The sequence below is a fragment of the Parasteatoda tepidariorum genome, chromosome 3 (genome assembly GCF_982258835.1).
Source record: "Parasteatoda tepidariorum strain Cologne lab strain chromosome 3, Ptep-v5.0, whole genome shotgun sequence".
Classification (NCBI taxonomy): domain Eukaryota; kingdom Metazoa; phylum Arthropoda; class Arachnida; order Araneae; family Theridiidae; genus Parasteatoda; species Parasteatoda tepidariorum.
In genome coordinates this window covers 58,174,625-58,191,337 of record NC_141757.1, presented here as the reverse complement: position 1 = coordinate 58,191,337, position 16,713 = coordinate 58,174,625, and the positions used below count along the sequence as shown (strand labels likewise).

At 28.3% G+C, this 16,713-nt stretch overlaps 1 protein-coding gene across 4 annotated transcripts in view; it reads left to right on the top strand.

Annotated features, from left to right (window-relative positions):
* The window catches only part of LOC107438733 (uncharacterized), a 34,662-nt gene that overhangs the window by 6,165 nt on the left and 11,784 nt on the right, over nucleotides 1–16,713 (top strand). Inside the window, exons 1-4 of one of the 4 annotated variants that reach the window (XM_087159378.1) lie at nucleotides 3,878–4,244; nucleotides 5,733–5,909; nucleotides 7,865–8,058; nucleotides 16,057–16,188. In XM_087159378.1, the coding sequence (XP_087015504.1) occupies nucleotides 4,024–4,244; nucleotides 5,733–5,909; nucleotides 7,865–8,058; nucleotides 16,057–16,188 (724 nt within the window). In that variant the 5' untranslated portion in view covers nucleotides 3,878–4,023. Of the gene's footprint in view, nucleotides 1–3,877; nucleotides 4,245–4,490; nucleotides 4,764–5,732; nucleotides 5,910–7,864; nucleotides 8,059–16,056; nucleotides 16,189–16,713 lie in introns of those variants that run through there. The other 3 variants (XM_087159381.1, XM_087159379.1, XM_087159377.1) reach the window with 3 other exon arrangements.

The window sequence follows — 16,713 nt, the reverse complement described above, 5'->3', positions numbered from 1 at the left end:
AGTAAGGCAGTGGCGCAGTTATCACATTTGTATAGAGGTACCTCATTTGCTTACTGATGTTGAGGGCTGTAGCTAGGATTTTTTTCGTCATGTACAACTTATATATATATATATACATATATTTATACAATCTAACTCCTCTATTTATTTTCCTTTTAATCTGCTAAGTGACCGAAATTTTTTTTGAGGAAGTAAACGTTCATATAATGCAAAAAGAATATATTCTATAGGGAAAAGAATCAAAGTGGGACTGTAAAAAGTGTTTTTAATATATAATTGTTTTAATTGTTATCACATTTAAGTATACATTTAAACGTTGAAAATTATCAGAGTAACTTTTCAATTCTTTTTCTCCCCTTTTGTAAGTCTAAAATAAAATAATATTACTAAAGTTTTAAAAAAAAATAAAATTTGAAAAATGCTTAGTTAAGAAACATATAATAACGATGAGAGCAATGATTTTACTAACCAATAGATTTCGAAAATTATTAAAAAGTTCAGGGATGAGATTTTTCCGCTTTTTAGCTGATTTCTGCTTTTTTCACTTTTATCTCTTGAATTTCAGCTTTTTTATCAAAAATTCAGATTTTTCTAAAAATTTCACTTTTTTTATAAGTATTCCGCTTCTTCAGAAAATTTACCCATTTTCAAAGAGAAACACAAAATTCAAACTACATAGCTACCAATCCTTTCTCATTTTTACTTATTTTAGCTATTTTCTCCCCTCTTACTCGCAGCAGATAAGATTTTCCAAATTTTTTACCCGCCCTCCAGATAGATCCGATTTTTGTAGTTCAAACGACGCTGTTTCTGACAAGCCTTTTAGAGGTCCCAAGCCTGGAGTCTGCCAATATCTCGATTCTTATTCACACGATTTTAATATCAAACATAGCTTTTCATATTTGCGTGTTGAGATTCTTATTCACACGATTTGAATATTGTACATTGTGATTCGTATTTACGCCTTTTTAAAAACCTATGAAGCGATTCGTATTCACGCAAGTTTAAAATTCAATGTCTTGATTTGCTCATGCTGTTTATAATATCAAACATTGATTTTCATTTATACGTAATTTTAAAATAAGGCATTGGGATTCGCATTCACGCATTCTAAAAATTATGCATCATAATTCTTATTTATGCAATCTAAAAATTACGCATCATGATTCGTATTTACGCGATCTAAAAATTATGAATCGGGATTTGTATTTACGTGTTTTAAAAATTTTATATCCCAGTTTGTATTTTTTCATTTTCAAAATCGTATATCTAGTTTCATATTCATGTGATTTCAAAATCCATAATTGTTATTCATATTCACGCAATTTTAAGATCAACTCTCGCGATTCTTGTAAGAAGTAAATTTTTTTAAAAAATTAGTTACTATAAAGGTGACTGTTTTTCTAAAAACGATTATTAGTATGTATATGTAAGTGTTACAACATCAGAGAAACTGGAAGGGAATATATTCAAAACTTACATTCTGTGCTTGCAAAGAAGAAAAAATAGGATTTGTCACAAGATGTTTGAAAATGGACTAACAACTAAATATAGCAAATATAAAAGATATAGGAAACAAAAGCAATCACTTAAAAAGGGATTCAATTTAATTTTTTTTTGTTGGAAAAAGAGTTAAGTAACTCATCATCAAAATTTTATTTGTAATTGCTGTTATTTATGCTATAAAATGCAAAATTCTTATCAAATAAAAAACAATTATCTTAACAGTTGCTGATTGTCATGTAATTTTTCAAACTAAAATACCAATTTTTGTATGTTAAGGAGTTACTATATATTTCTACTTCACTGTTATTGATATGTTTCAAAGGGCTGTAGTTAGATTAGACTATAACATGAACATAATGATTTGGTCCATTGTTAAAGTTTTTTTTTCTTCCCAATATAATTTAAAAAGTAATCTTACTGATATATTTGCTATAAATCACATAACAGTATTTATTAAAAGAAATGAAATATTAATGTATATTCTCAGTAGTTTTAATTTGCTAAACCAAGTAGTTTTTCAAGTAATAATTGTCTCTTATGTGAACTGAGGAAAAATATAATTTCCAGCTTTATTTTTTCTATTGGTAATTTTTATTTTCACTAAATGTTAAGTATCAATGTAGTCGTTTTTATAATAATAGATTAGTACGCAATTGTATGTCAACACATTATTTATTACCTTAAACTGTCTGGAATTTATTATTAAAGGGCTGCGCTTGCGTAAAATTTACTATCGTGGAAATTCAGCTTTTTTGCCTTTTGGCTAATCTCATCCCTGAAAGTTTTATTATTAAAGAAATATATATCTATTTCTTAAAAGAATACTTTCACTACTTTTAAATTCTAAGCAAAATCATCGATTGAAAAAAAATATTTTTAATTAGTTGTTTATATGTAATAGTAAAATAAATGAGTGACATTAAAAAATGACTTAATTGATAAATTTAATTATTTGTTATCAATAAATACTTGAAAGAACGATAGATAAAACGATATATACTTACTTTCAAACTAGGCAAACTACACTTTCTCTATACGAGTCAGTTCCCTTTTCTTAGAAATGGTGAAATGTCCCCCCACCCTGCTGGTTTCTGAGGGGAAAAAAACGCCTTGTCTGCTGGAGGGAAAAAAATTACGCTTTTCTTTCCTTTTTTATAATGTAAAGTGTAATTGTGGTATTTGTATGATAATAACAATGAAAAAAAAATTTTTGATGACTTCTGAAATGGAATACATGGAGAGGATAATTTTCATTTGCTGCTAAACACAGGAAATTTGAAAATACTCTACTTTCCCCCCAAAAAATGTGTGAAATTGTAGATACTGATTTTATATAAATTATAAATAGATTTAGATATTATTACATTTAACATGAAAGTGTTAACTGCATGTTGGACAAAAAAAAAAAAAACAAAAAAAATTTGATTTTAATTTATTGATCACAGCACCTGTAATGCTGTTTGAACTAATGTAAAATCTAAATAATTTGAACTACATAGTAGAATATTTTTTTATAATTTCTAAAATTCTTAACATAATGTGGGTATTAATGATTAAGATTTTAAAATTTAAATGTGGTGACATTCGATCTGTACATAGAGGTGATGTCGGAAAGCTTAAGGTTAATAATCGACACTGATTTTCTCCGCAGCCAGATAATTTCTTCTTCACTAAAAGATGAATACTTATCTTTTAAAAATCATCCTAACAATTATTTAGGATTCAAAAATTCCCCTCATAAATCTTTAAATATACTTTTGAACGAAAATATGGTCTGTCTCAAATAAGCGAGAAAAAAGTTCTTTATTGTAAGATAAATATCTTAAGCTGAAAAATTATCAAAGGAAATGCAAGCAAATGAAACTTTTTACTGAAACTCATAAAGAGAAGAAAAACTAAAAAAATGAGGTTCTGTTGTAACTGAAATAATTTGCAATATTTGCAGCTGGTTTTTTCATGGAAGTTGGTTTATGATGTCTATTTTTGAAAGAGGTAATACCTAACTTGTAGAATTTTGTATTTTCTTAAATATATCGAGCAACGCTAAATTTCATCACATTATAGTTTAAGTTGTAGATGATTTTTTTTCCACTTTAAAGAAATTCAAAAAAAAAATAATTTTTTCAAATTGTTTAAAACTAAATATAATATTTATTAACTTATTAGTAATTCAATATGATTATTTAAGTAGTAACTTGGATAGATTATTTAAGTAGGTCTAACCTTTTTTAAAGCAAAATTATCTGTAGGTCTAATCTTGCAAAAAAAAAAAAAAATTTTTTTTTTCGCTTTTGCACCACTGCATAGCGTCTACTTCGCGATCTGTCAGTGACATAAATATGACGAAGCCTCCTTTTCCTGAGCACAAGATGTATGTTACAGAAATAAGCAGCTGGAAATGTTCAGAACACGCAATGATTCTTTTTCTATTTTGTAAATAATGAAGATAGAATTTAGTTTTCTGCGAAGCTAAATGTTATATTTTTTATTGTTTGCTTTTTACCGTTCGTAAAAAGAATGGACTACTTTTACCTTGGAAGAAAATTTTCTTCTTATGATGAACTAAAAGCAGTTCTTCAACGAATGAAACAAGAAGAATTTGTCATCAGAAAATCTAGTTTTAATGCAAGAAGTAAAAAACCATTTAATAAAGCTTTGTGTTTCCACTATGTTAAATTGGTATGTATTCGTGGTGGTCCGAATTTCATCCCTCGAGGAAAAGGCTTTAGAAATAGAAAGTTAGTATACTTTTTATTTGTAAAGCCAAAGTTACCCTTTCTAGTTTTAGAAACACAACCTGGTTATTGTGAAGATTTTGGATCCATTTCTCACTCCATTCATACCCATCACTCCATTTCATATTCACCATGATCTCTAAACTGTGCAGTTTCATGTATGATCGTGAGGGTCACCCTCATGCTGAGGAGTTTGCTGTTCTTTTGGACAAAGTATCCAATGTGTTGGATAGAGTCTAACCGCCCAATGTCGTGGGGCCATCTCCTCCGATGCCCCAAACTTTAATCCAATACTTGGATTAGAATGGGACAGGATATTATGGAACAAATATTATCATTGGACATGCCAGAATACTTTTTTAAAGAGCCGGACAGTTGCTCTATTTGTTTGGACTTGATGTTCAGTCCCGTACAATTTAAATGTGGACTAAACCGTTTGTATGACTTTGCTGAAATTGTGCGCAAGTTGGATGTACCATCTTCTGCCGTAGTGTTGAGCGAATATGAAGGTTCCATAGCCTGGTGAGTATGGGTATTTTCTGGCAAGTGTTGACTCTGAAAAATGGAAGTGAGAAGGCTTTCTAAGTTTAATTCAATACTACTGGATTAGAATGGGACAGGAAATTATGGAACAAATATAATCATTGGACATGCCAGAATACTTTTTTAAAGAGCCGGACAATTGCTCTATTTGTTTGGACTTGATGTTCAGCCCCGTACAATTTAAATGTGGACATTTGTTCCATGAAAAGTGTATCAACAGATGGTGTGAGGAAAACAATTCCTAACTTTGAAATTGTTCTCCGTAAAAAAAAAATCTGACTAGGCCCTTTTATGGGGCTAGGCCCTTTTAAGAGCCGGACAATTGCTCTATTTGTTTGGACTTGATGTTCAGCCCCGTACAATTTAAATGTGGACATTTGTTCCATGAAAAGTGTATCAACAGATGGTGTGAGGAAAACAATTCCTAACTTTGAAATTGTTCTCCGTAAAAAAAAAAATCTGACTAGGCCCTTTTATGGGGCTTCGTTTCATTTTTTTAGTCGTATTGTTTAGTCAAGCTTGGGCTGCTCATGCTGGGGACTCTTGTTCTTCAAAAGCCCACAGAATGCACTTTTTCTTCAAAAGCACAAGTCTTTTGCTTCGTTTTAGCTAACTTTGAACAGCTCATGTCCACAGAAATCCCCGATGCTACTTAAAACTCAAGTCTTTTATTTTAGCCCACCTTGGATAGCTCATGTCCACCCTTATTCTTTGAAAATCCACAAAATTCCCCTATTCTTCTAAAACTCACCTTTATTTTAAGCTAACCATCACAACGCATGATTTTTGATGGGGTCAATTTCAGTTTTGTGAAAGATTTTAAAAGGGGCCCGGTGCTCAGCTATTAAATCGAGCGACTGTAGTTCTTTTTTTTCTTTAGAAAGGCCATTATGAATAAAATAATATAAAATCATTGTAATGTACTTAAAATTGTCTTTTATTTTTTAGGAGCTTGAAAGTAGGCTGTAATGCTTTTGTCTCTTTAAATTTATCACATTGTGGTCAATATTTACGAGTGAAGAAAATATGTCTTGATCATAATCATAAAATTGAACTGAGACCCCCATCTAAAATGGAAAAAAGGACAGAACGACGAAGACAGAGGCTTATAGAACGTATGAATGTGTATGTTAAACTTAGTTTAATACAACTGCTTTAATGTATATTGCTCATTTTTTGCTAAGACTAAACAATTAAAATTTGAAATTATGTGTATATTCGTAAAATTTCTATAATGCACGATACACAGATGTGTTTTTAAGTGCTCAAATTCCTATTACAATGACAATTGTGTGTTCTCTATATGAATTTTTGAATAATTTAGACAAAAAAATTTTTTCTTGCTCTTAAATTTAGCGCAGAATTTAAGTTTACTGTTAACTTTTAGAAAACTTTCAAGCGTTCGTAAATTTATTTAAAAGTGTTCAGTGAGAAATTTTTTTTTATCTATTCTTTCTCTATCTGAACAAATTTTATTGCTAAAAAGTAAATTTTGTTAGCAATGAATACTATATAGTTATCATGATGGGAATAAAATAAATAACCTATTTTGATGAAGGTAAGAATATTTCATAAACCAATAACTAAATTTCCGTATACAAGTATAGAAAAGTACAACCTTGTGCAAAATACTATTTAAAATTTCAAATATTGCCTTTTTTTATGCAATTTTTCACTTTTAACATTCCGTTAACATTTTAAAATCTTTTGAAAGTATAAAAATTTATTAATCACATGTTTTTGAGTCTATTTTCTATGAGATCTATCTCCATCTGGACAATTTTTTCCTAAAAAACAATTCATGCAAAAGCTTTCTCAGCCTGAATGTGATTTGTTTAATTGAAACTGACCAAAGTATGCAAGAATATTTCAAAAAGTAATGACAAAATCCTTATACTAAGTAATAGAGAATTATAAATATGTGTGGAACATTACTTAACTTCAAAATTAGCCTTTTCTGCCCTTTCATCTTTATTACGCTTTTGTCACATATTGTTTCACATTTCTCTTCTATTATTTGCATATTTTTCTCTCAATTTGTGTGAACTTATTAAGAAAAGATGCATAACCATATTTGTATAGTGAACCACAAAAATTAGAAAATACCATGTTCATGCCAACATTAACATTAAACTGTAAAGTAGAAATTTACAAATACATTTAGTTTCTGTTGAAAATTTATGGTAAGAAATGTTTAATTTATTATTTTTTTATTTAATCATAAACAATTAAAATGTATAAATAAAAATATTAAATGTAAATAAATCTAGCCAGGCATAGAGATGTAGTTATAGAATTATTCTTACAATTAAATAACAAAATTAGAAAAATTTTATAAGTTATGCAGAATGAACAGTTTTGTTTACCCCAAAATTCAACTATTATTTAACTTTTTTTCAATAAACAAGCTCTGTTACTGCCATATCATATAACTATAACATATATTAATAAGATGGAATTGATTGCAACCAGAATTTGATACACTAAGGCAGACTGGTGTTAGTCATGTAACTTATTGTTTGAAAGTATGGCTGGAGGGGGATTTTTTTTTTTTTTGTTGTTGCTATTTTTCCTTGTTTTGAAATTTGATAATTATCCATTTTGCTGGCGCAGGCGATGAAGTCACCAATGTCACTAAGCGTCCATAAATCCAATTTTATTTATTTTTTGTTTTCATTTTTTAGGTGACAGCAATTTCTTTAAGCATCTAAAAATAACGAAATAAAATACTTTAATTTACTTGCGTAAAAAACAAAAATAGAAATGTACATCATATATTTATTAGTATTAAAGACAGTTCAGAGCCATGTCAAAAGGCTTCAATAACATGTGAAGTGTTTTCAGGGACGGCAATAATATAACCAATTAAACTGTAATAATTTTTCTTTCTTAAACAATGCAGTTTTTTATCAACCACTCTTTTCTTTCTTTTTAAATGTAAATATGAAGCTTGTTGCATTTTAGATATACATATAATTCCTTAGGTTTTTCTTGACTAAATTTTTGAAATAATATTTTCTGCCCCACAAAGAATTAAGTATTTTTCTTGTACTATGCATTTAAAAAATTTTTTTACACAGTTCATATGAAGAAGCTGTTATTTTGGAAAGAATGAAAGTTTCTGCAAAGCAAGGCTTAGTTGGACCTTTGGATGAAGATTCTGTTTTTTGTGAAAAGGCTTCTGAATCTTCTGATAATTTTGAAAGTGAAAGTACTGATTTTACATCAAATTTAAACTTCAAGCAGGATGTTTGTACTGCAGATAAAAATATTAGTAAGATCAAGTTGTTTTCATATACCCATTTAATTGATTATATATATTTTTAAACCAAGCAACACTTTATTATATCATAGATTTCTTAATCACTGATTTGTAAACATAAGTTGACACAAGTTATGTATTGTTGCAGAGCTTTACAAATAATTGTTTAAAATTCGTGATATTAAATTCATAATGTCAGGGATGCTACGCCTGCGCCATTTGCGACAAACTGAGACAAAACGGCATAACTGCGCCATTTTGCGACATTCAGCTCAGTTTCTGCCAAAGCTGCGCCATTCTGAGACAAAACGTCCAAAATTTGGCAAACCTGAATTCAGTTTCAAATATTAATCCGATTGCCGTGAGTCATTGGAGATCATTTTGCCGTTCACGTCTCCAAGGGATGAAAGACTTCCACGAAAAAGCGGAAATCCGCTTTTTTCTCCCAATTTTTAAAATTTTCGACCATGTTCCAAAAACTATAATTTTTAGGAAGTCCAATTAGAGAAACCCAAGCCGCCGGAACGATAGTCGGATTCCCGCGACTTCCGCTATAGAGTGGAAAGGAGTCTAAGTGTTTCGTTTCGACCACCGATATATGATTTTTTTTTTCGTTTGGCTGATTTTCGGAATTTTAAATATTAGGAATTGCGCTGGAATATGCTAAAATCGTGATTTTTAATCAGACGATTTTAATATCAATCATCGATTTTCGTATTTAACTTATTTAAAACTTATGTGTTGCGACTTTTTTACACTGTTTAAAAATCGTACTAGCAATTCCTATTCACTCAATTTAAAAATTCAATATCGCGATCTGTATTCTCGCGAGTTTAAAATCCAACGTCGCGATTCGTATTCACGCATTTTTAAATCCAATATTGCGATGCGTTATCACGCAGTTGTAATATCAGATCTCGTTTTTCGTATTTGTACGCTATTTAAAAATTACTCATTGTGATTCGTATTCACGTGATCTAAAAATTATTCATCGTGATTCTTATTTACGCAATTTAAAAATTCAATATCGCTATTTGTATTTTCGCGTTTTTAAAATCCAACAGCGATATTCTTATTCACGTGTTTTTAAAATTCAAAATCGTGATTCATATTCACGAGATTTTAAAATCCGAAATAGTGATTCATATTGACGCGATTTTAAAATCCAATATCGTGATTTGTGTTTTTTAAATCCAGCTGCGCGATTCATATTCACGTGATTCATATTCACGCGATTTTAAAATCCAATATCGTGATTTGTATTTTCGTGTTTTTAAAATCCAACAGCGTGATTCATATTCATATAATTTTTTAATCCAAAATCGCGATTCATATTCACGCGATTTTAAAATCCAACCGCACGATTCATATTCACGTGATTTTAAAATCCGATATCGTGATTCATATTCACTTGATTTTAAAATCAAAAATCGCGATTCATGTTCACTCGATTTTAAAATCCAATATCGTGATTCATATTCACGCGATTTTGAAATCCAATATCGCGATTCATATTCACTCGATTTTAAAATCCAAAATCGCGATTCATATTCACACGATTTTGTAATTCAATATCGCGATTCATATTCACGCGATTTTAAAACCCAAAATCGCAATTCATATTCACGCAATTTTAAAATCCAGTTTCACGATTCTAGAAAGAAGTAGAATTAAGTTTTTTCTCGAATTAGTTACTGTAAAGATGTGATATATTTTTCTACAGTTGTTGCATTTAAACAATTACTAAGTGCATTCATAATCACATTTTATGATTGTATATTTAGCTATATAAATTAAAAGAACATAGTCAACTAACTAATCTTGTGAATGCAAGAAAGTACAATCTACTAGTCAATGCCAATAAACTAAAAAGTTTACTTTTATACTTAATAAAGGATGCAAGTCATTTTAGAAAGAAAATTATATTTATATGTGTCTTTTTAAATTGTTTATAATAGTTTTTAAATATTTCTGTTTTGATATAAAAATGTATATATGCTAATTTTTGGCTATTAAGTGCTCCCTAAAATTTTCTTGAAAAATTCCTACCTAAAATATTTCAAAATTTCACTGCACCTCCTGAATTCTATCAAAGAGTGTTTTTTTGTGTTATTTGCATTTTCTTAAACTCTCATTATTTAATTACTGAATTTCTCTTTTAATTATTGAAATCTGTAGACCTTTCATTGTAACTGAATAGTTATATATTTTGAGATGAAATTTGAGCTCAAAATGAAATGGGTATTTTCCCTTTTGAATTACTGAAACTAAATAGATATTTCTTTTCAGAAAGTTAACACCATTATATTTTAAAAAATAAGAAAGTTAAAATTTACTTTGTAAAATTCTCGAACAGATACTATTCATTGGCATAAATGATAAATGCAATATATATGAAAACAACAGAGTTCATAAAACAATTTTGTGGACTCTTATAATCAATCATATGCAGGTTTTTTAAAATCCTAGCAATAGTGAATGTATGTATAATTGTAGTACTCCTAGTATGCTGTTAATGGTTTTATGGATCCTGAAAATTATCTTTATATTGTTATCAAACTGATTAATAATCATTTTAGCTGAGATAAACTGAGTGAAAAAAATAATTTTAGCTGAGACAAACTGAGCCAAAAAGAGATTTTAACTGAGACGAAATGCAATTTCTGGTGAGACAATTTGATATTTTGCGAGTAGCATCCCTGTAATGTGTATTTATCAAGAAAGGGGTGTGCTGAATCCTTTTTATTTTCAAGAAATAAATTGTTGAGTTTTTAGATTTCTATCTTTTTTTCTGAATAAAAATCTTAACAGGCTCCTGAAATTTAAAGATTTGAAGCTTTTAAAGTATTCTTTTTTAATGTTAAAAAATTTAAAAGAGCATCTATTGACAATAAGATTGGCATGAATTAGATCTCTTGATTAAAATTGTGATTAAATCTCTTGGTTAAAATTGTGATTTATATCTTTTTTTTTTAATTATTGATTTAAAAACTATTAATTAAAACCAACTAAATGTTTTATTTGAAAATTATTAAGTATTAGTATTAAGAAAATTATTACGCATTAGTATTTCTTTATGCAATATAATTAATAAATATATTTAAACTGTCTAACAGTTTCATTGATCATGAAAGTTTTTTAGATAGATATGATAAAAAAGGGATCTATGTAAGTTATTATACATCAAAATAGACCTTTTTCTTCTTTTTTTTTTTTAAAAAAAAAGACTGACAATAGATAAGAGTGTGATAAAATATTTTAAATTAGAACTTTGCATTAGCTGTATGTAAAAATAATTTGCGGGCAACACACAGATTTCAATTATATCCATTTATTTATATGTTTATTGAAATACAAGTTTTTTTTATATTACAGTTAGCACTTGTTGATAATTAAGAAAAACTTTTTCCACCTAGAGTAACAAAATAATTTTTTTTTTCAGTTATGTTTTCTGATTATGAGTTCTATCAATTGGTTATCTAATTGTCAAATTGCCTTCCCTGTCTTTAAAAGTCATTAGAATGTAGAATTTGAACAAAATTAACTATGATTTTATTTATTCAGTAATTACAGTCAATTCGCTATAACTCGAAGTACGATAACTCGAATATTACTATAACTCGATTTTTTTATGAGGTCCCGACCCTTTTATCTTCAATTTCATGTTAATTATTCTTGATTACTCGAATTTTACTCCCTTTAACTCGATTTTTTTAGATCTTTAGAAGCAGGAAAAAGAACCTAGGAGCTGATATCTTGTCCCTTCCTTTGCAACACACACACAATGTCTTTCGCACTCTTCATGGAGAAGCTAAAGCTGTCCCTCTTTAAGTATGTGAACAGTGGTTAAATCAGGGTTGCCACAGGCGACTAAAATGCGACTATTTGCTACTATTTTCAGCCTTAGGCGACTATGGCGACTTTTTTTGCCTGAAAAGGCTAGAAAAGCAACTACTTTCAGGAATAGGCGACTATTAGGAGACTTTTTTACTCTTAGCTAAGTTTTTTCGCATAAATGAACGTTACTTTTCAGAACGTTAATAAAGGAAAGCGAACTTTTATACAATTATTTATGTCTAAAAATTTATATTTCCATTAGATTTAATAAAGTATACTTGTTATTTTTTCTCTCTGAGGGGCAGTTTTGTTATTTTTAATTGTTTTTTTTCCTTCTATTAACATTCATATTTTATTGGAATTCGACTCTTATTTAGGTACCCATTTTCTAAGATGTATACCTTTTTATATTTGTACAAAACTTTTTTGTACAAATATAAAAAGGTATACATTTAGAATTGGAGCATAGATAGGACTGGGCGATAAATCGATGTATCGCGAAATATCGATTTAACGCATATATCGGTAGGCCGATGTAGTGACTTTCGTTTTAGGCGATGCATCAGAAATTTGATTTAAACAGCCGGAATAAGGCTACAATCGCGGTTTAACTATTTAATATGCAAGGATCCTTGACTAGGCTAGCGCTGTTACCGCACTGACGAAGAGGATTTTAATTTCGTCTTGCTGCAGAGATGTAGATAGCGTTTTGCTATAAAGATGATGTTAGTTTCGTGATGTTGAATGACGAAGAGCGAATTGAATCCCAGTTTCGTGCGAGGATCAGCGTTGTTATGTAGAACGCAATGCACAATTTCTTTATGTCCATTTTTGTCTTTTAGATTTTACGTTTTTTGAAGATTATGGGACTCAAGTCATTTTGCAATTGTTGTGCATTTTATTTTGTCAGAAATAATTGTCAGGTTCTTTGTAAATTATTTTCAGTCAGAATTACTATCAGATATACCATTTTTTTTCCTGTCTGATTTTAACGATTCTTGTCAATTATTTTTAGTAGACCTACGGTTACTTTGCGATTTCTGCACAATCGCTGTTATCTTAAATTTTCGTTCTGAACTCAATAGATCAATGAAACGAAAATATAAATAAAATAAAAAAAGATTTTCATTGATTTTTTTCCATTATTGTTTTTCATTTTAAGCGATGCAATTTAATAGGGGTATTTCGTATTAACCTTTGTTATAAAAAGTTTGTTTTTTTTAAATCTATTAAATGTAGGTAAGTATAATAATTTAATTATTGTTAAACCAATAAATGTCCAATCGTTTTTAACTATAAAAAAAATTACAGCAAAGCTTACATTTATTTAGTTTGCTTTCATTTTTGAGAAAATTAAAACGAAGTTTAAAAAATTTGGCTATTAGTTAAAAAAAAAAGAAAAAAACAAAATTTTTTTTTTAATTAAATAAAGAGTTTAGTAATGTTTTGTCGCTTTTTTAATAATTCGACATTAGTACTTAATTTTTTTTTTTATTGAAATTCTTTCAATATTTGTTTGTCAATATCTTTATATTTGTTTTTCAATATCTTTAGTCGATTCTATTTTCAAAGAAAATAATAATAAATAAGTATTTCTTAAGTACAGAATTTGACTATTAGTTAATACTACCTTTTATTATTTTCAATAATAAAATAAAAAAAGGTCTAATGATGCTTCAAAAGCATGTTTTTTTTCCAACAAATAATTTTAAAAAAATGTTTTTTTCTAAAGTGAACATTTCTTTGGTTTGTTTTCCACTTTCGTTTTTTTTTTTTTTTTTCTTTTAATTTTCATTGCATGTATGTAAAATATTTTGTTACAGTATTATTATTTTTAAAACAATAAATCTTAAATTATTTTTAATTCAAGAAAAATGAAATAAAGCTTGGGGTCATAGTAGAATATGTTTAGAATTAATATTTTCTTTCGTAATAGATTTATTCCTTTTTATTAATTTTTGATTGATTGAAAGATTTCCCATAGGTAATTTTTGAACATATTCTAAATCGCGATACATCACTTTAACGCGATGTCTAACTGACAATGTATCACAATTTAAAATTTCTGATATCACCCAGTCCTAGTCATAGTACTTTTCAATTAAGCTATAATTTTAGTTATTTGGCTACTATTTTTGATAGATTTTTGTTCCTGTTCAGGCAACTATTTTCATGCTTGAGGCTACTAAAAGCAACTATTTTGGTTGATTTTTTACCCCCTGTTAAATGAAACGTTACCAAATTTACTTCAAGGATACAGTTAAAATGATGTTTTCAATATTGATGAAATGGGTTTATTTTTTAAATGTCTTCCAAATAAGACTATGATGTTTAAGGATGAAAACTGCTCAGGGGGTAAAATGAGCAAGGAACTTTTGACTGTCCTAGTTGGAGGAAATGCGTCTGGGACAGAGAAATTGCCCTAACTTGCTATCGGAAAATACTGAAATCCTCGATGTTTCAAGAATGTAAAAACGTATCCTTTGGATTACAAGTCTAACAAAAAGTTTTGGATGACATCAGTATTATTTGAAGACTATGTAAGAAAATTGGATCGGAAATTCTTCGCTAAGAAAAGAAAACTGATACTCTTTATGGATAAATGCACAGCGCATAGTGATCTTCCTAATTTGAAAGCAGTAAACTTGCAGTTTTTCCCGCCAAACACAACAGCAAAGTTGCAGCCGATGGACCAGGGTATCATAAAGTGCTTTGAACAGTCTTATCGTAAATGGCTTGTGAGAGAAATGATCTTAAATATTGTAAGCATTTAGAAGATTTGTAATTAATAAGCATTAATTAAATAATCCGACAATATTTTGAAAGTCCAAAACCGAAACTAACGGTAAGTCGAACTTCCGATATGTCGAAGTTTTTCGTCAGTCCTATCACATTCGAGTTATCGTGAATTCACTGTAGTTTGCAATAATCAAATAAGAAATTTAACCATTTTATTAAAAAATATTGACTATTTTGCTAATAATATTATTTTTAACCCCTCAAACGTTTTACCCCTGCATAAAATTGTACAGAAAGTTTCTTATTTCATTCAATAACCTGGAAAAATATTTTTTGATGCTGGAAGGCCTGCATCTCAAAGTTCAAATTAAGCTGGGACTAATGCCCAAGTGTTAAATAATATTAAGTATATTATTAATATATCCTATAAGATAATTTGGTTGATAAATGTAAAAACATGTAAAAAAAATTTGTAAAATCCTTTTTTTTAAATCATGATTTTTGCCAACCCTGATTGACAGGACACAAAGTACCAATCTCTGTTTGTTTTTTTTTTTTAAATTTATTTTATTTTTTATTTATTAAAAATTTTTTTTTGTTCAAGTCAGATATAATAATCAGAAATTTGCTCTTTCCTTCAAAGTGAGCATTAACAATCATTTTTAATTTTCTGAAGAAAAAGAATTTTAAACACAGCTATATAGAAAGTAGGATATTTTTAGTGTTATTGTATTTTCACACTGAATTATCCAAACCAATCCGGAGTAGGTATGACTAGTAGGGAGGGTAATGGTGGAGGGATTTGGTATAAAAAAGTTTAATAATTGTGATAAAAGCATAAAACTCTTATGATTGTTACTACATGATTTTAAATTATTAGGGAATTTTACATTATGTTTTTAATGGTTATATTGGGGGCAAAAAAGGATAATGAACTAAAATTTGCTATCTGTGATAGACAAATGATATATTGTATTTTTTTATGTTGAATCATTTATGAATATTTTACGATAGTTAATTAGATATAATGTGTCAAAAGTACGGTTTTGTATAAATACTTATTTAAATGCCTGGTGTATACATAAATCTAAACTTCAGTTGTTTTTTATACATAAAAGTCTAATTAATAAATAAAAAGTCTTTGCCCACTTCTACAATTTAGCAAATACAAAAAGCCCAAAGTAAATTAAATTCGATTTCTTTAATATATTTTGTTAGATATCATCGCGAGTTTCAAGTGAGATTCTCATACAAATATTTCATTGTTTAATGAGACATTTCCATTGTAAGTTTGTAAGGAACGTTCATTGAGTCTTAGTGACTAACATTTGTGAAACTTTAAATTGAGAGATGTTTTTTTATTACAAAACTTTAACTTTATTTAAGATCAATATTTTTACTTGCATATTCTCTTAAAATATTAAACTATTTCAGCAAATAAACAAAGTGACACCAAAGAACAAGATGATGATGAGAGTACCAAATTTTCAATAGATCGGGATTATGATTCAAATAGTAACAGTGATCAAGATAATGATATTACTTTGCAACAAATGATATCTTCTGGTAATGAAAAGTATTTGATTTATATTTTTAAGTTTGGTTATAATGTTTAGTTGTACTAAATTAAATTTATCTATGATGCAATCTTTTTATTTAATCAGGAAAAAAATTGTTTAAGATTTTTTATTTTTCAATTCTTAGAAATCGAAAGCATTTATTTGATAGTATTTGTTTTTTTGGGAGATGGAATTGATTAAGTACAAAATAATGAGGTTTTTTATTTGCACTTTGCCTGCTACTTCTTAAAATAATTTAAAAGTTTTATATTATCTTCTGATTATTTTATTCACAGTTTAATCATTATTGCACCATCAGCGTGGAAGAATGTAGTATTTATCTTTTCTTTATTATTATTACATTTATTTGTACATGCATTGTTTTTTGTTCTCAACATTGTCCATTTGGCAATGCAAATTTTTAAAATTTAAATTCATTGTTTTTAATATGTTACTAATGTTGTTAGTCTTAAAGGCAAAGACACTCATGCATTTAGCACATCCTAAGAAAATTGTAAACTCAGAAAATATA